Source organism: Mesoplodon densirostris, chromosome 8 (assembly GCF_025265405.1).
Source record: "Mesoplodon densirostris isolate mMesDen1 chromosome 8, mMesDen1 primary haplotype, whole genome shotgun sequence".
Taxonomy (NCBI): domain Eukaryota; kingdom Metazoa; phylum Chordata; class Mammalia; order Artiodactyla; family Ziphiidae; genus Mesoplodon; species Mesoplodon densirostris.
The window spans coordinates 74,477,989-74,498,843 of NC_082668.1; the positions used below are offsets into that span (position 1 = coordinate 74,477,989).

Below are 20,855 nucleotides of genomic sequence, written 5' to 3' on the forward strand. Positions count from 1 at the left end.
AACTCTACAGGATTTGAGCAAGCTTCCCTTTCTCAGAGCCTAAGTCAGCATAAACTTTTAAAGTAACAGTTTCTTCTCTACCAAAATCTGCATCTCCTTACTCAACATATGTTCAAATGAGTGTTGTGGTGTTCAGTATTCCACTAAACTTCCCATTGTATTCTCTGAAAAAACCTTTAATTACATTCAACATGCAATTATTCATTACTCTAGTAAAAGGATGGTTATCCCTTTGATTCCTTTCTTCTGTTTTCTATATTGAGTATAGTTGACAGAATATGGAAGGACAAAGAGATACTCACAGCGTCTAATTTTCCTTTGGTTTCTAAACCTTCACAGAGGTTAACAAAATGAAGTCATTGTATTTTAAGATTTGAAGAAATCAAAATTATGGAAATATTTCAGCTATTTGCCTCACATTTGTGTAAATAATAAAATATTTATGCTTATCATTTTTCTTTATCATGGTTTATAATATATGAGAAATGTTATTATACAGAGCTAAACATTAACAGTCTAGATATTGTGTAGTTTGACCGTTTCAAATAACAGCCTAAAGCTGAGCTATGGTCTCACAAATCTTCTTTAAACTTTTTCTCCAGAGATCTTGGTTATTTGCCAAGTAAGGTTAAATAGAATCCTGATACATCAAAGGATTAGTGAGAAGAAATGATGTTTCAATAACTTTAAAAGAAATTGCTTTGAAGAGCAGTACTAACATTCACAGGAAAACATGGTACATAAATTTGGAGCTTGAAATAAGAAAAAATGTATTTTGAATTAGCTACCTCAAACCCTTTGTTGTGTGAGTTATAAGGATAAATTGAGAGATGATGGATTGGCAGATGATTAGATAGATAGATAGATAGATAGATAGATAGATAATTTATATGTAGAAAGAAATTGTTTTCCTAACTGGACCACTAACTACCTGGGGGGGTCCTTGAACAAGTCATTTAAATACATTGCAATTAAATTTGGTTGACCAAATCTGTAGGGCTTTTAAAGCTCTAAAATATTGCAATTCTATTAAAAATTGATTAGACTCTGAAAACAATAAGATAAAGCTGATTATAATCTTTTTTTATTATTACTATTCATAATATTACTTATTGATATTTTTATTCATGGCTCCATTAGCTTTTATTTTTATTTATTTTTTAAACATCTTTATTGGAGTATAATTGCTTTACAGTGGTGTGTTAGTTTCTGCTTTATAACAAAGTGAATCGGTTATACATATACATATGTTCCCATATCTCTTCCCTCTTGCATCTCCCTCCCTCCCACCCTCCCTATCCCACCCCTCTAGGTGGTCACAAAGCACCGAGCTGATCTCCCTGTGCTATGCGGCTGCTTCCCACTAGCTATCTATTTTACGTTTGGTAGTGTATATACGTCCATGCCACTCTCTCACTTTGTCACAGCTTACCCTTCCCCCTCCCCATATCCTCAAGTTTATTCTCTAGTAGGTCTGTGTCTTTATTCCTGTCTTACCCCTAGGTTCTTCATGACTTTTTTTTTCTTAGTTTCCATATATATGTGTTAGCATACAGTATTTGTCTTTCTTGATTATAATCTTGATAAACAGATATTTTCCTCTTCTTTATTAAAATTAGTATTTAAATGTGCAGTACTTGCTTTGTGTTTATACTATTCTAAGAGTATTACATTAAAACGTATTTCCCCATTTTATAGACGATCAAATTAAAGCATAGAGTTTAATTGACTTGCTGAAGGTGACACTGTGGGACTGAGTTTTGAACCCAGTCAATCTAGATACAAAGTCTATACTCCTAAAAACGAATTGGCTGCCTCTTAGAGTCTCTTTACTGTCTACCTGCTTTTCACAGACATGGTGGTTATCCCAGTGTGAAGTACGGGATATATTGTCTTATTGGAGAAAATGCAGGCCTTGCATTTTAGCATTACTTAATAATCAAATGTATTATATCACAATTTCTTTGGACTTATCAAGTTCTGCTGAAAAGCTTCAGTATTTTTCCATGTCAGATGCTTACTTTTTGAGTTCTTTACTACTATACATTGTTATAAAGCTTTATATCTGTAATTCTAAAATACTATCAAACTCAATCCCCAGAACTCTAAGTAGAGGATAAGGTCTTTAAACACCCAAGAATTAGTGAAGGCATCTTTATTATCAATTTAGCAGATGTAAGCAAAGAATTTTTTTGCAATTTCAGAAATAAAATTGCAGGTGATTTTGACTTTCAAATATGGAAGTCAAATACTCAATACTCATAATACTCAATAAGAAGTGACAATTGCCTTGAGAGAAACAGAGTGCTGTAGTACAAGGTAGAAGGGAAAGATTACAACCAAACTGGAGGGAAGAGGCTTGTACTAAGGCCAGCCTGTATGGAATATATCAACTTTGCATTGACTTAAGAATGGAGCAGGTATGAACATATAAGGGGAGTTTACAAAGGAAAATTCAAGTGGCAAATTGATGTGAACAAATGCACCAACGTGGGAAAGTGTGAAGCATTTACTGGTATAACTAAACACTTTAAGTACAGATAAATAGTTAAAAGGAATGGAGGAGCTCATTGGGTAGGTCCAGATCCCTGCTGCCAAGATAAAAAGCTGGAATTTATTAAAATAGGTTTTGAAACATCTGGTCAACAGTTTTAGAGGAATTCTGATTTACAGAAATTAATCTGGCTGTGATTTGTAGGATAAATTTTAGAAGTAGCAGACTCTAGAGGCAAGAGAGTTCCATTAACGAATGGTTAGAAGTAAAAGGACTAAAATTGGAAAGTGACCCTGATAACAGAGATAAATGTCAAAAATACTTAAGAAAAAAAAAGGAAGTATTTGGGAAATGACCGAATGAGGCAAAAAAGAAAAAGGTGGTGGAAAGTGGTTTGATGAAATAAGTTCTGATGAATAAAGTCTTAGGACGCTAGAAAAAAATAGAGGACTTTGAAAGAGAAACAGATGTGGTAGCACATTCTCAGTTCTATATTACATACACTGAGCAGAGTCAGAAGGAGTTTTTTAAATAAACATCTAGTGAGTACTTAGAAAAGCACAACCAATGCAAAGAAGGGAAGAGAGAAAAGACAACAGAGATCAGGAGTCATCCTCATAGAGGTGATGGTTAAAGGCATATGACTGATGATCTGATACAGGTAAAGAGTTAGAAAGAGAAAAGTGCCACTGAGAGACCCTTGAGAAGACTACATTTTGGGGAAAATAAGATAATTATTAAGCACATATATCTGCAAAACAATATTGTAATGGTATATTATACTCATGTCACAGATGTGAAACTAAGAGCTTGACTGAGATCTGATAGCCAGCAAGGGAAAGGAAGAGGAAGGGGAATCAATAAGTATCATAAAATAAATATTTAAACTGATAGAAGGAAAAAGCTCTCTAGAACAATGCAATGGGAGTCAGAAATGAAAAGAATTTAAGCAAGGAGGTTGGTAAATTGTGTTAAATGCTTTCAAAGGAAGAAGGCAAGGAAAGGCTGTTGAAGTTCATCATCAATGGGCCCTTTCAGAAAGAGGTTATTATAGAGATGGGAGCAAGATCCAGATTCTAGTGAGAAGGTCAAGAGGAGTTGAGGGAGTATGTAGAAAGTATCCTTTCAATAAGGTCACCAGTGAAGGGAATAGAAAATATATGTCCCTGGTTTGAATGAGTAGTAGGATGGAGTGAAGATGTATTATGGTTTAGGGTAGAACTTAGTTGAACAGTTTTGTAAGCTCAAGGGAACAATCTAGAAATCAAAGACATAAGACACAAATGTAATAGTCAATGAACAAGTAGCTAAAAGAGTACAGGCATAGCTCAGAGATTGTGGGTTTGGTTCCAGACCACTGCAATAAAGTGAATATCACAATAAAGCAAGTCACACAAATTTTTGGTTTCCTGGTGCATTTAAAAGTTATGTTTACATTATGCTGTAGTCTTTTAAGTGTGCAATAGCATTGTGTCTAAAAAAATATACACACCTTAGTTAAAAAATACTTGCTAAGGGCCTCCCTGGTGGCGCAAGTGGTTGAGAGTCCGCCTGCCGATGCAGGGGATACGGGTTTGTGCCCCGGTCTGGGGGGATCCCATATGCCGCGGAGCGGCTGGGCCCGTGAGCCATGGCCGCTGAGCCTGCGCGTCCGGAGCCTGTGCTCCGCAACGGGGGAGGCCACAGCAGTGAGGGGCCCGCATACCGTAAAAAAAAAAAAAAAAAAATACTTGCTAAAAAATGCTAACCATTATCTGAGTGTACAGTAAGTCATAATCTTTTGGTGGTGAAGGGTCTTGCCTCAGTGTTGATGCCTGCTGACTGTGGGAATTTCATAAAATAAGCGACAGTAAAATTTACCCCATCGATTGACTCTTCCTTTCACAAATTATTTCTCTGTAGCATGCAATGTTGTTAGATAGTATTTTATCCATAGGACTTCTTTCAAAATTGGAGTCAATCCTCTCAAATCCTGCCACTGCTATATCAACTAAATTTATATAATATTCTAAATCCTTTGTTGTCATTTCCCAGTTTTCCCAGACTCTTCACCAGGAGTAGATTCCATCTCAATAAACTATTTCCTTTGCTCATTCATAAGAAGCAACTCCACATCTGTTAAATGTTTGTTATGAGATTGCAGCAATTCAGTCACATCTTCAGGCTCTATCTCTAATTCTAGTTCTCTTGCTATTTCCACCACATCTGCAGTTACATCCTACACTGAAGTCTTGAACCCCCCAAAGTCATCCTTGAAGGTTGGAATCAACTTCTTCCAAATTCCTATTAATGTTGATATTATGACCTCTTCCCATGAATCATGAATGTTCTTAATCGCATCTAGAAGGGTGAATCCTTTCCAGAAAGTTTTCAATTAACTTTGCCCAGATCCATCAGAGGAATCACTATCTATGGCAGCTATAGCCTAATGAAATGGGTTTCTTAAAGAATAAGAATTGAAAGTCAAAATTACTCCTTGATCCATGGGCTGCAGAATGGATGTTGTGTTAGCAGGCATGAAAACAACATTAATCTTGTTGTACGTCTCTGTTAAAGCACTAAGGTGACCAGGTTCACCTTAGTAAGTCTCAACAGTGGGCTTAAAACATTCAGTAAACCATGTTGTAAACAGATTTGCTATCATCCAGGCTGTTTTTCCATTTACATTGCACTGGTGGAGTAGATGTAGCACAATTCTTAAGGGCCCTGGGATTTTCAGAATAGTAAATTAGAATTGGCTTCAACTTAAAGTCACTGGGTTTCCTTAGCCCCTAACAGGAGAGTCAGCCTATCCTTTGAAGCTTTGAAAATCAGGCATTGACTTCTCCTCTCTAACTATGAAAGTCTTAAGATGGCATTTTCTTCCAATATAAGGCTGTTTCATCTACATTGAAAATCTGTGTTTTAGTGTAGCCAACTTTAATAATTATCTTAGCTAGATTTCTGGATAATTTGCAGCTTGTACATCAGCACTTGCTGCTTCACCTTGCAGGTTTATGTTATAGAGACAACTTCTTTCCTTAAACCTAATAAACCAACCTCTTCTAGCTTTAGAAGCATTCTTCTGCAGCTTTCTCACCTCTCTCAGCCTTCATAGAATTGAAGAGAGTTAGGGCCTTGCACTAGATTAGGCTTGTGTTTAAGAGAATTTTGTAGCTGGTTTGATCTTCTATCCAGACCACTCAAATTTTCTCCATATCAGCAATAAGGCTGTTTTGCTTTCTTACCATTCATGTGTTCACTGGAGTAGCACTTTTAAGTTCCTTCAATAACTTTCCATTTGCATTCACAACTTGGCTGTTTGGCACAAGAGCCCTAGCTTTAGGCCTATCTCGATTTTCAACACGCCTTCCTCACTAAGCTTAATCATTTCTAGCTTTTGATTTAAAGTGAGAGATGTAGGACTTTTTCTTTCACTTGAACACTTAGAGATCATTGTAGGATTATTAATTGGTCTCAGGGAATAGGGAGGCCCAAGGAAAAGAAGAGAGACAGGGGGACAACTGGATGGTGTAGCAGTGAGGACACACACAACATTTATTGATTAGGTTCACTGTTTTATGTGGGCGTGGTTCGTGGTGCACCTAACTACAATAGTTAACATCGAAGATCACTGATCACAGATCAGCACAACAAATATAATAATAATTTAAAAGTTTGAAATAGTGTGGAATTACCAAAATGACACAGAGACATGAAGTAAGCAAATGCTGTGGGAAAAATGATGCCGATAGACTTACTCAACTCAGAGTTGCCACAAACCTTCAATTTGTAAAATACACAATATCTGCAAGTCTCAGTAAATCAAGGGGTAGTAAAAACAAAAAAACTATGCTTATAGTCAGAAAAGAGCTGGCTGAGGGCAAAAGGGTGAATGCTATCCCACAGTGAGAGGAAAGGAGACATTCTTTTCTCTGAGACAAGAGGAAGGAAGAGGCCCTGAGAAACATACACATATTAATGTAGAGATTGAGGGACGTTAGAGTTCATGATTGAGAGAGTTTAGATTTTATGCATTGCCTCAATCTTCAACTTCTTGAGAATAGTCCAAAACTTTTGAAAATATTCAGTTAAAAATGAGACAGGTGAACAAATAGAGGTAAAGGGATTGTTAGGTCTTTGTGGACTAGCAGAGGGTCAATAACATGGACTTGTAGCCGGACCAGATGACCTCAGCTTATTACTTTTTTATTGATTCTCTAGGTCTTAGGAGCAGAGGTAGATGAGAAGGGTAAGTTTACCCAGGAACTAATATTTATAAAAAGAGTGGGGTCAGCCAGGCAAGGACAGAGAACCTAGGGTGCTCAGCTAGGTGTTCGCTGACATGGCAGGGTCTTGGAGAGGGGGTGGAAGGAGGGAAGCAAACAATTTCTGCAGGGAGTTATTCTGTGAGAATATGGAGTAGCTAAGGAATGATAACCATCAATGAAGGATAAAAAGTGACTTCCATAGGATTGAAATAGGAGGGGTTAAAAAATTAAAAGGTGTGTTCAGAGAGGCAGATTTCAGAGTTCAACCTCTTGGATCTGAAGTGTTTTTAAATGATTTTGAAATCCAAAATGACAACATGTATATGGGGAGGCAAAATTAATTGAAGGACACTTAAGATTTTGATTGAATGATTAACATCAGCAACAACAAGAAAGATGTATTACCCAGCCTTATTAACTATTTATAATGTACCAAGCACCGTGCCAAGTGCTTTACTTCTATTAACTCAATTCATCTTCACCTACTTAACTGTGTGGTAGGTAATATTTGCAGCCATTGGGCTGATTATATTTTCCCCAATAAAATTGATGGAATTGGTTGGTCTGACATTGCAGAGACACAACCTTAAGAAGACAATTTTAGCTAACTCAACTATAATCAAGGTTTTTAATTTTCTAGGTACCCTGAACACTTAAGTTCTGAACAGGTATATATAAATAGTTCATGGGGGGACATTACAGAGCAGTTAACTTAGAACAGAACATGCTACACAACACTGTCTGTGGCTGTAGATATTATATAAGTCACCATCCCCGGACTGTTTGAGAGAGCTAACTGACATTGCAAATACAAAAAAAAAAAAATTCTCCCTAGGAACATCCATCTTCAGAAAATACAGGAATTCTTTGAGCAATTTTTTTTTTTAGCTTTTGTTACTTTTCAACTAAAAATAAAACTTATTTGAGTCATTTTTATGGTTAAGTATATAATTTATTGTAGCCATTTATAATATATTTCTCACATATTTGTAGGAATTATCACCAACTGTAAGATGAAAGTCAATACATATATTTAAGTTTAACTACATGTATTTAAATGCATTAGTTCCCTATTAGTAAATAGATAAGTGAACAGGCACTCTGATCGTTAAAAATGCATCCTTAACATTCTTAAGCACCTGGTTACATTATGATAGGATAATTGCAGCAATTTCTGTTCCTCATTTCATTAGACTGTTCAGCATTGTAATACCTTATACAGTTATTTCCATGGAGTTCCAAAACCCCAATCAGGTGAGGGTCATGGCTACTCCATAATTACCATGTGCTTAGCTTTGTTAGTGTTTCTCTTTATTACTTGGTAGGTCAATGATACTGTTCTTGATAGGAACCCAGCAAGACCAAAAGTAATAAAACAGCTCAGACCACGTGAGGCTCTGCTACTCCAACTGATGGACAGTTAATTACCTGAGTATAAAACAGTGAGAGCACTGGGAGAAATCAAGAACTCTGTGATATGGTAGATATCCAAGTACAATATTATTTGGTAGTTTTTCAATGAACTACACTGTTCAGTTAGAGGACATGATCATATCCGGTGGCAGAAGAGGATATAATTTTGAGAAAAATAGAACATTTGGTTTTCTAACAATCTCAAACTACCCTTGAATAACTCAGGGGTTAATCTGAGTATAATTTATAGTCAGCCCTTGGTATCCAAGGTTTCTCCACATCAGAGGATTCAACCAACCATGGGTTGTGTAGTATTGTAGTAGTTACTGTTGAAAAATATCTGCATATAATTAGACCCGAACAGTTAAAATCTATGTTGTTCAAGGGTAAACTGTACCTGGATGAACATTCCAAATCTAAGTTACTAGATCAGTTTCTCATATTTAGCAGCACAGTAGACTCATCTGGGAACTTTATGCAATATCAAAGGTCTGGCTGCACTCCTGGCCAATTAAATATAAATCTGCAGAGAGTGGCACCCAAGCATGGAAATGTATTTTATAAAGATGCTTCAGGTGCTGCTAATGTGCTACAAAGGTTGAAAACCTCTATTCAGAAATAATCATTGCTAGTATAGATTCATTTGTGAACAACTAGAACTTTCTTTTTCAGTTTCAATTCACACTGCTTATACAGAAAGACTTGTGTGGTTCACACATTAACCACTGATTTTAAGGAAACTTTTCAGATTAAAAATTAATTATTCTTTTTGAAACTTAACACCTGACTTCTTAGTTTCTATAGAGAAAGTTTGAATATGAGAACCAAAAGCATTTATTACTAGTAAAAAGTTTTGGATCTTGGCCAAATGTCCTTATAAAACTGTGAATAGTGTACAGGATTTATGTTTATCCATAGGGTTATATGATTCATTCTATCATTTTAATTAGGTAAACAGCTGTAAACAATTAGATATAAAGTTCTATGGTACTTATTATACTTATGTGACTATCATTAGATACTTATTGCCTATCAAAATTTTACAGCATTTAATATTTTTCATATTTAAATAGGCTATAGATCTTTTCATAGAGAAACCACTTCCATACGTTTCTAGAGTTCATATTAAAATAATTTATAATTAGGTGACAAAAGACAACTGGTAGTTTCATGACCAGTTCATCTCTTTAAGGATAGTGCTAAGAGCACTAACTTCTCTTCACTATGCCTTTCAGAAAGGATGTATATGCCTCTGTCTTAAATGGCCAGTGTTCCTTCCTTGTATCTGTTTGATCACCTGTAAGAAAAATAAAGACTAATCTAAATTTAGTTTTACAGAAAGTGTGAAATAAAATGCTATTTATTAATTTTAAAACCTCTAACAACTTGGCTTTATGTTTCCAGTTTGAGATTTTTGAGTACTATTTTTTTAATTTAAAATGTCTCAAAAATATTTGCTGTAGTCTCATTAAACTCCACACATTGTTTTCAAAAGATATTCTTTTCTTTTTGTTTTTTTTTCAACTAGGACCCCTACTATGGCTGGTGGCCTATTTTCTATTGACAGAAACTACTTTGAAGAGATAGGAACTTACGATGCAGGAATGGATATCTGGGGTGGAGAGAATCTTGAAATGTCTTTTAGGGTAATTGCATTTTACTTTACTTTTTGACTCTGAACATACTATGCTGTAGCATGCACAAATAGACTCAGTAATTTACTGTCAAATCTTTTTTGTAAGATAGTAAGATACAAATTATTGTTCAGTTGGCCATTTTAATACTTGTTTAGAAACTCTGCTAGAGTCTTTTTGCATGCAATATTTACTGTTAAATGGGAAATTAGAGGTATTTTTTAAGTTTTCAAAATAATTATTTTATACATAATTCAAAGACACTAGGGCTTTTCTAAAAAGACGGGCTTTATTTTTTATTAAAGCATTATCCTATGAAATCACTTTGTGTTTTTGAACTGAAACTTGGAAGTGTTTATGATATCTGAATTTGCAAGTGCTGCTTGAGGTTATTCTCAAATACCTTTAAGAATAACCTGTGGTCAAAGGAATTCTGGATAATTCAAGTAACGTGACTTTTCACAGTCATAGACATTATTGTTTGATAAATCAGTTTTAATAATGCAAATGCACTTATTAAATGGCCTTCCAAGTAAACAAAAATTAAGAATTAATCCCTCGTATAACTAATACTAGGAAGCATATGAATAATTTTAATATATTATTACATTCAAAAATTTTAAATACACATAAATATTCCTTCTTACTAAGAAACAATAAGGGCTAACATACTGTTTTTTTCTTCAAACCACATTCAGTATCATTTAAAAAATGAGTTAAATTAATAATACTGTTGTTTTTTCTTTCCTATAATTTAACCTGAATGATTTGAAACACTCTATCGTTTTGCTGGCATTATTTGCACAATAAAATTATTAGAGTTTAGATATATTAATCTATGAAGTTCAAGAGTTATGCCTTTTAATTTCTTATTTAGAAAGTAAACTTTGTTTTTGACAAATATAAATATGTTTGATGTTGTGTAAGCAAATGTCAAAATTTGAGAATGAGAATTACTTTGAATTTATATAATGTGGAATTTAATGGATCTTGGATAATCTGAATTATTTTAGAAGGACTAGGATGTCCTTGTTATACAACTTTTTGCCTATAAATCTTCCTAATAGTCCAATGTCTGAGAAGATCATTAGTTAATGAAATTTTATTCTTCCCATATTTGCTTATATACTCATAGTTGGATGGAGCTTGCCCCACAAGACTTAGTAGCATACTCAGGAATGTCTTCTTGTTATGAAGTACAGAATACATCTTTGCACAATCTTTGGGACATTTGGGGACCCAACTTTTTTACTCAGTGTAGTTCTCAAAGTACAGAATAAAAGAGCTGACAGTTTAAAAAAGAAGAAGAAAAAATAAAGAAGGAAAGGAGGGAGGGAGGGGGGAAGAAAGGAAAGATAGTATACTCAAGACCTTAAAAACAATTTTCTCTTACCCTTAGATTTAATGAAGAGAGTATTTACACATTCATTAACCAATATTCCTTGGATGCTGTGCTGAAAATTCATAAGGAAAAAAATCAACATAGCAATACTACTCTTACCTTGTGATCCTATTGCCCATCTTTTTTCCCTTCTTTCCTAACATTCTTATTCACCTCTTTTCTGCTCACCTGTTAAGCTTGATTCTCTGCCAGTAGGCTCCCCTTACTTTCCTCACAGAGCTCCCAGATTAGATGGATGCTCTTCATCTAACTGATTGAAAGATGTGTCAGGGAGAAATGTATTAGGAAGGAATTTAGTGGAATAATATGATATGCCAGGAGAACATGATCAGGAAATACAACAGAGATATTAAGGTATCAGAAAGGAAGATTTGAAAATATGGTATGTGATGCAGATGCCAGGTGAACAGAGTGAATGCAACTAGTGGCCATAAGAATGATCAGATCACTAAATAATAACACAATTTTCTGTGATTGGTTGTTTGAGATTATTAAGAGATAAAGTACTCCATTGGTTGTTTGAGATTATTAAGAGATAATGTACTCCTAAGTGACTGGTCTTTGATTTAGTTTCTGTATGCTATCAATAGAAACAAAATGTATATTTTGCTTTTTATTAGACTCTTGATTCATATTTTACTTTACTTTTCTTTCTATGACATGAATATGTGTTAGCTTAATAGTTGGTAGCCTGGCTGAGGAAGATACTGAGTGAGAGAAAATGCTGGAACAGTACATTAGCAAAGGGATGACACTATCCTTTAGATTAATTTCATAACGTGATGTGTGACTTCAGGAAATGAGAATATGTTGGAGATGTATAATCAGAAGATCTATGTCTAATATCCAGCTTAATTATTATACAACAAACATATATTGAACATGTAGTATGTCCTTTACACTTTCCAGATCCTGAGACTGCCAAAGTGAAGAAGGCCTAATGCTTTTACTCTCAGGGAAGCACATCTCAAAGAAGAGATACATAGGTATCAGTGACAGTAAAATGTGATCATTTCTTTTGTAGATTTATGTATGAGGTTTTCTTGTCTCCATCATGTTAGTATAGGCAAATTACTTAACCTCAACTGTGAAAAGGTGATTATAATAATAGTAAAGTTATAGTTTTCTTATAGCTCTGGTCTATGTAGATTTGAGGATGAAAAACATAGAAATATTAAATTCCTGCAAAAAATTAGTACTCTGGCTGGCCTTATGGGAGTTTAAGCCAATTCAAAAGAATACACTTTGGGAGATTTATTTATAACAGTATCACTTGACCTTTGATGCCCAGAGTATTGTAAGTACTGGCAGACCTTGAATATCTGATGAAAACTGTAGACCTCCCAAGAAAGATGCATCTGTCTCCTACACACAGTAGGTTTGAACACAGTTTCAAAGGGTTGAAAAATCCCTTGAAGTCTCTGGATAAAAATTCTTGGCATAAAATAATAGTGACTTCTAATATTTATAGAGCTAGTAAGTAGAATAGTTGAAAATTGAACCCCAGCATTCTGTGACTAGTGGCCATGCTGCTAATTACTGTACCACTTCTCCCCTATAAAGGTCCATCCCTCCATAACATGACAGCCCTGACAACTGATGGTGTTATCAGGAGAGAGGGTAGAAACTAACATGTAAATGCAATCTTCCTGAACAATGCTGAGATGGTTGTCTCATCTAGTGACTTTATCTTCTTCTTTTACGCTTTAGTCTCTTATGGATAATACATATCCAATAGCAGTGAGAATATGTACAAGTAGATCCTAATGCTCCTGAAAATTTAGCCTCAGATACTGTTCTCCACTCCTTTACACAACAATCATCAAAATAACATAAATTCCAAGATGTAAATGTAAATTTTAACTGATATTATTGATTTCCTACTCAATAGGTACAGGACATACAGTTGTGAACAAAATAGACAAAACTGTTTGTCCTTATGGAACTTATATTTTAGTGAAGGAGACAGACAATAAACAAGAGAAGCAAAATACATTAATATAGTAGTGATAGGGCTTCCCTGGTGGTGCAGTGGTTAAGAATCCACCTGCCGATGCAGGGGACACGGGTTCCAGCCCTGTTCCAGGAAGATTCCATATGCCAGGGAGCAACTTAAGTCCATGTGCCACAACTACTGAGCCTGCGCTCTAGAGCCTGCATGCTGCAACTACTGAAGGCCATGAGCCACAACTACTGAAACCCATGAGCCTAGAGCCTGTGCTCCGCAACAAGAGAAACCACCACAGTGAGAAGCCCCCACTCGCCGCAACTAGAGAAAGCCTGTGTGCAGCAACAAAGACCCAACACAGCCAAAAATAAATAAATAAATAAATTTATTAAAAAAAAAAAAAAAAAATATATATATATATATATATATATATACTGGTGATAAGTGTTAAAGAGAAAAAAACTAAGGAAGAGAAGAGGAATATGAAATGGTAGATCTTGGAAATTGTTAGGGGTTGAAATTTTATATAGGAAGAACTCAGAAATGAATATTCATATAAAATAGTTTTTGACAAAATTAACCCAGTATAGTATGAATTTATCATCAAAGGTATCATCTATCTTTAGAAGTCCAATGCACTATCCATTGCGCACAGAGCCACTCATCTATCTTTGAATAATATCCCTGATGTTATCAGTACCACCCAATAAGCATCACCACCTGAAATCCTTGCCTTGCATGAGGCAATAGCACAAGAGCATTATTTCCAAAAGTGCACAGTATGTGACATAATCTGTCACTGTAGAACCAACTGAGGTCATTAAAAAGAGTCAGAAGGCAGCAAAAGACTCAGAAGAGTGTCCCACTGCCCTGAAGGGTAGACTAGTGGTTACAAGAATGGTCTGGGAGGGAGGCAGCCTGGGTTCAAGACCTAGCTCTAGCACTTATTAGTTGTGTGAGTTTGGGTAAGGTAGCATGTCTCCTAAGCTCTAGTATGTTTGCATCTAGGCCTTAACCATAGATAATCAAATGAGAGAATGTTCATGAAAAGCCCTTTAAAACCAGAATATGCAATACATATATAAAATACTGCTGCTGCTGCTCTAAACATTAGTCAATATGTGGTTCTAAATCTCTCCTGACCAAAAAGAGATTAAATTTTAGAAAAAACAAACAACAACAACAACAAAACCTTTCTTTTTAGACTGCTGCAACATCCTCTGAGATAACCACTGACATTCTAAGAACTTACAGTGTAAAATGTTTACCTACACTCATAAAATGGCTTAAATAAAACAACTGAGTTTAAAAAAACCAGGAAAGTGTCATCTAGAGTTGGTGTAACAGGTACTGAATTTATACATACACACACACAGACAAACCTAAGTCAATTTTTTAAACAGACAAAATATATATGAAAAAAGAGTTTCAAGACATTGGACAGTAAGTCATAAATGATGATGGTCTCTGAGAGATGGGAAACAAACAAGGAGGGGCCTTGAGTTGCCTTGGTTTACTGCCTTGAGATAGTGTCTAGACTTCAGCAACATGAAGGGAGACTTAGCCAGATCCCAGTGGACTCCATGGAGTGAGGAAATGGGCCAGAGTGTCTGGAGAGCTCAAGGCAACTAGAATTTAGTGGACAGAGTAATGGAGAGGAGAGAGCTGCACACACAGAGAACTCATGAAATATGGAGTACTGAACAGTGCACATGTGTGAGAAGATGACCCAAGTTTGAGGAAAAAACTCATAAATCTTAGAGGTCTCACTGCCCCAGTGCACACTTAGGACCAGCAATAATGCCTGTACCCTCCAACCAGACTGATTTGTGGAGCATGGTGTAGAGTAAATATTGGGAAACTACGTAATATGCTTTGACATAGGCCATGCAACAAAAAGAAGTCAAAAGTAAGAGTAATAATATTTTGGACTGAATGAAAATGAACATAAAGCATATCAAAGTTTGTGGTGCCACTGAAAGCAATACTTAGGGGGAATTTAGGGCACTAAACGTCTATATTAAAAGAAGAAAATATAAATGATCTAAAATCAATGACTTCAGCTTCTTCCTTTAGGGACTGGAAAAAAGGGAGGAGAGTAAATCCAAAGTATGTAAGAAAGGAAATAATAAAGATCAAAATAGAAATTATGAAATATAAAAGAGGAAAAGTTTAGATAAAAGTGAGTAAACCAAAAGCTGTTACCTTGAGAAGATCAGTAAAACTGATAAATTTCTGACCACACTTAATAGGAAAAATAGAAGATACAAATTACCAACATTGGAAATGATAACAGTCACATCATTATGGATTCTACAGTTCTTTAAAGGGTTAGAAAATAATATTATTTACAGTGTTATGTCAATAAACTTGGCAATTTTGATAAAATAGATAATTTCCTTAAACAAAAACTATCAAGAAGAAATAAATCAACACAATAATCGTATATTCAACAATAAATAAATAAATAAATAAATTTGTAGTTTAAAAATCCTTTTCACAGAGGAAACTCCATTGCCAGATGACCACACTGGTGGATTCTACCACACGTTTTGGGTGGAAATAAGAGCAGTTCTATACAAAGTTTTAGAAAATTGAAGAGGAGATAATACCTCCTGACTCATTTTATGAGGTCAGCATTTTCAAAGAGCAAAACTTGACAGAGACATTACAAGAATTGAAAATGACACACCAATGTCCCTCATGAATATAGATCCAAAAATTCTAAATGAAACTTTAGTAAATCAATCTTCTCAATATGTAAAATGAATGTACATCATAACTAAGTGAAGTTCATCCCAGGAAAGCAAGGCTGGTTTAACATACAAAAATCAATCAACTTAATTCACCAAATTAACAAACCAAAAAAAAGAAAAATCAAACAACCATTGGAACAGATGCTGAAAACTATTTGATGAAACCCAAATTCTATTCCTGATTAAAAAATAAAAAGTAAGAAAAAGCCCTGAGCAAACTAATTATAAAAAGGAACTTCCTCAACCTAATAAAGGGCTTTTGTAAAAATCCTACATCATATTTCGTGTTGAAAGACTGCATGTTTTCCCCATAAGATCAGAAAAAGATAAGGGCATTGGCATTTACCTCTTCTACTTAACGTTACGGTAGAGGTTATAGGCAGTGGAATAAGGCAAGAAGAATAAACAAAACATTAGAAAGGAGAAAGTAAGCTGGTCATACAGATGACATGATTGTCTAGAAAATTCAGCGGAATGTATTTTTAAAAAGCTACTAAAACAAACATGATCTTACCATGTCTGCAGGATACAGGAATACTACAGTTGTTGTATTTTTATATACTTGTAACAAACAATCAAAATTAAAATAAAAAGTCATTTAAAATAGAATCAAAAATATGAAATAGTGATAAATCTGACAAAAGATATGCAAAGACCTTTACTCTGAATACCACAATATATTGCTGAGGGAAATTAAAGAGGAACTACAAAAATGAAGAGATATATATACACTTATGATTTGGAAGACTCCATATGCTATTAAGATGTCACGTATATGGACAACTAATTTAAAAGAAATAGGCAAAGGCTATTAAGTGGAAACAGGATAGTATTTTTAATAGTACTGGAACAACTGGATATCCATGTGAAAAAGTATCTAAAATGCATACCTCACACTATATAAAAAGTTAACTTAAAAGTAAAACCTAAAATTATAAAGTTCTAAAGAAAACGTAGGAGAAAAATTTGTGTGATGTTTGATTAGGCAACCCATAAAGGTAGAAATCAATAAACTGGACTTCATCAAAATGAAAAAAATTTTGCTCTACAAAGCCACTGTTAAGAGATTAAAAGGACAAGTCACTGACAGGAAGATATTGTAGTAAATAATATATCTGATAATGGACTTGTATCCAAAAAAAAAAAAAAAACCCAAAAAAACCCAAAGGTTCTCAAAACTCAGTAAAAAAAACAACCCAAGGAAAAATAGCTCACAGATTTAAAGAGACACTTTACTAAGGAAGGCATATAGATGGCAAATAACCACGTGAGAAAGTCTTGAGCATACTGGATTGTCTATCAGTATATAAAACTTGACTGTTTTTGTTTTATTTGCCTGGTCATAGAAATCAGACTATACTAGAAATCTTTTAGTTAAGTTAACTTAATCTAACTAAGTTCATGTGTTATCCACGATTTTGGTGGAGATGGTTTTGTGAAATAGTTTGATTTAAATAGAATGAAGTACTCTCTTAATATTAACATAGAGATTTCTTAGCCCCTTTTCCCCCCCAGATTTATTGAGGTATAACTGACAAAAATTGTATATATTTGAGGTTTACACCATGATGTTATACATATGTGACATGAGAAATGATTATCACAGTCAAGCTAATTAACACGTTCATTACCTCACATAGTTATCTTAAGATCTACTCTCAGCAAATTTCAGGTATATAATACAGCATTATTAACTATAGTCACCATACTGTACATTAGATCTCAGAATTTATTCATCTTATAACTGAAAGTTTGTACCTTATTGGCCTCTTTTTTTAAAAGAGTCTAAGAGGTCATAAACTTAGACATAAAAGTCCAAGAGATCATGTTCATGTACAGCATCCATAAAGAATATAAACCAATATCAATGATTTAGTCCAGCAAACTACTCTAAGGTTACCTATCTGGTGCAGGATAAACCTTAAACACATTGCAGATGGCTTAAAATTTTTGCTTCTGTGCTTACAATTAGATTTTCTGGCATGTGGACCACCACTCTAACTTAAACAATTGTTTAAACATCTCTCTTTATTCAGTCTCCTTATCCTTTGTTTAATTGATATTATAGAATAAAATTTTTCTAGATAAGGGATGGCTGAGACTGTTTCTAGGGACTATGTTACATCTATTATATATTTTTAGAACATTGGGTCAGTAGGATCATATAATGGTATTTAGTTAAGGTGTCTATAGAGAACTCTATTTTACTAAAATAAATGGGTTAGAATTTTATTTTGAATGTTAAGTACAATACATACCTGATTTCCTGTGCTCCATTAGAAAGCACAAGTTAACGACAGGAAAATTAGATATTAACCAAACTTCACGATAGTGTTAGAAAATGTTAGCAGAACTTGTTTTGCTTTTAAAATTATAATAGCCTAAGGCTTGGTAATTTTCATAACTATACCTCTTCATTTGAACTTTCTAGTTCACTGAAGCAGAATGTGAGAACAGACTTACACTGGATAGTCCTCTATCTATGTGATGTTTCACCTCATAAACATACACCACATGGAGTCATACTTAGTTTTAGAAATATAAGGCATTGTAGGAGATTTAGGTACACTAGGACTTGGTATTAATCTCTAGTTCCCTTTTACGGTCACTTAGTTATCTCTTAAAGTGATTTTTTTGAAAAATATTCTTTGGGGTTGTTAGTACCATTCACAGTTTAGTACCTTCTTGAACCAATAACATTCATTTCTTCTTTTTCATGACCTCATAAAGTCTTATCATATGAGTGTTTCTCTGAAAGTGTAAACATATACTATATATATCAACCTGCAAATGTACTCATCTAATGTCCAACTTATTCTGTCCGCTCTCTGTTTATTTTATCCATTTATCTGTCTATTAATCATCTATCGATCTACCTATCTAAATTTATGTATATGTGAGTCTGAGTGCAAATAATTAAATATTCATGAAGACTCAGAATGCAAGTCTTGTAGTTATTGTAAAGGGTATAATGTGAAAATAAATATATGGATTTTAAAGTTTACAGCTTAAATGACCTCTATTGCAAGTGAGTGTTGAGATATACTCACCAGACATCCTGAAGGAGTTAGGACTCAGATAATTAGGAGAATTAGTGAACTATGAAGCTCTGAAGATAGATAGAAATGAAATGCATAAAATGAGAAAGAAATGGAATGAAAATGATATAAAAATAGTTATCTGTAAAATCTACATTTTTATTTCCATTAATATATAAACCAGAGTTGAGTGACATTTTTACAGGGTTTATTCAGAAATACTCACTGGGAATAAATTTTACTGAAAGATCACTCTAAATTTTTCTTCTGCCTTCTTGAATTAAACCATTGAATGGAAATAAAGATACGGGAAAGAGAAACTATTGATTTCTGAACTATGATAGAAACATTTTTGATGATGTTATTCTTTAACAAATGCAGGTACATTTCACAGATACTAAGAGGAATTTCCCTGTATATAGCAATAGCAATGAGCCAGATGTACCTAGCTTTTTACTGAGTTTTAGCACATTAAGAAACCAACAGTCTTTATTAGAGACAAATATCTGAAATGTCACTTTTGGGAAACACACTCCAATTCTGTGACTGTTTTCTGATCCTTCTCTGCCAATGTGCTGATATCCCATGTGTATTCATGTTAACTATAAAAATCTTTATGATCCTTCTGATTCTAAATATGAAGGACTTCAATTTAACTGTTTGAATTTATGGCAATAAAAAGAGCTTTTTGAAGAATTTAATGTGCTCAGAATTATTGCAAAGAAAAATTTGACACTTTCTGCCATGGCCATATTTTACTAAAGCTTCCCATTAAGTGTACTTAATCATACAAAATGGCGCTGAGAATTAAGTCAGTTATCCTGCTGATTTACATTTAAAGTGTGCCTAAAATATTCTGATAATGAAATGTTTAACTTTCTTTTTGTATCTAAATATGTGCTCAGTGAATTAACTTTGAACTATTTATTTTTCTTAATGCAACAGGAAAGTTAAAGCAAATAACTTCCAAAAATATTTCTAGTTTTGAAATTTTAAGGATCATTTATATATCTTGGGTTTGGTGAAATGAAATAAACCTGCCATTAAATTCAAACAAAGTTTGCAAGTAAATTTAGTTTGGAGAATTCACTAATTAACTCAGAAATATTTGTTAGCATTTGGACATACAGACATGTAGAAGATCAGTCCCTGGTCTGATAGAACTTGTGCTAGAGGAAGAGGATAGACAATAAATGAATAAACAGAAAAATAGTCTGTTAAATTCAGATCAAGATGAGTGCCTTGAAAGTAAAATGAGAGGTAGAACATTGCATTACCTTAGAGTGGTCAGGGAAGACCATTCTAAGGAAGCATTTTAGCTGAGACCAAACTGACAGGAAGAATCCAGCTGTGCAAGGCTTTGCAAAGAGAACATTCAGTATAGAGCATAATGCAAGACAGAGTATTACAACTTTCATTCCAAGTCTGTAGGAGCACAAATATCCTAATGCTTTGGGGGAGGGAAAGCTTTCTTATTCAACAGTTAAGAACAATTTATTCTCTCAGAACAATATTTGCTGAACAAACTAAACTCCTCTAAGAGTTTATTTTTTGATGAGGCTTTACATTTGAATAGCGTTTTATAGAATTCTTTTACACATATTATTGTAATGGATCTCAGTAGCTTTTCTCCCCCCATATATTTGGTTTTAACTTTAATGCATTTGTAATGTTTGCATTATACTTCAGATTACCTCTCTATAGCAGTCAGGTATCAATCTACCCTCATCTTATCCATCAATCAATATAAATAATTATATACCTAGACCTGCACTAGACACTTCGGATGGTATATCTGCAAGGTATACCATCTCCGAATTGATTGAGAGTTTAAAGAGTATAATGGCATCTAGGATCATTTCAAGTTGCAAACATAAAACTCATTAAGTTCAAAGAAGGGAGAGATTTCTGTGATCTAAG

At 34.2% G+C, this 20,855-nt stretch overlaps 1 protein-coding gene across 1 annotated transcript in view; it reads left to right on the top strand.

Annotated features, from left to right (window-relative positions):
• Positions 1 to 20,855, top strand: part of GALNT13 (polypeptide N-acetylgalactosaminyltransferase 13) — a 477,309-nt gene that overhangs the window by 268,838 nt on the left and 187,616 nt on the right. Inside the window, exon 6 of the mRNA XM_060106387.1 lies at positions 9,686 to 9,803. Within this exon, the coding sequence (XP_059962370.1) occupies positions 9,686 to 9,803 (118 nt within the window). The remainder of the gene's footprint in view (positions 1 to 9,685; positions 9,804 to 20,855) is intronic.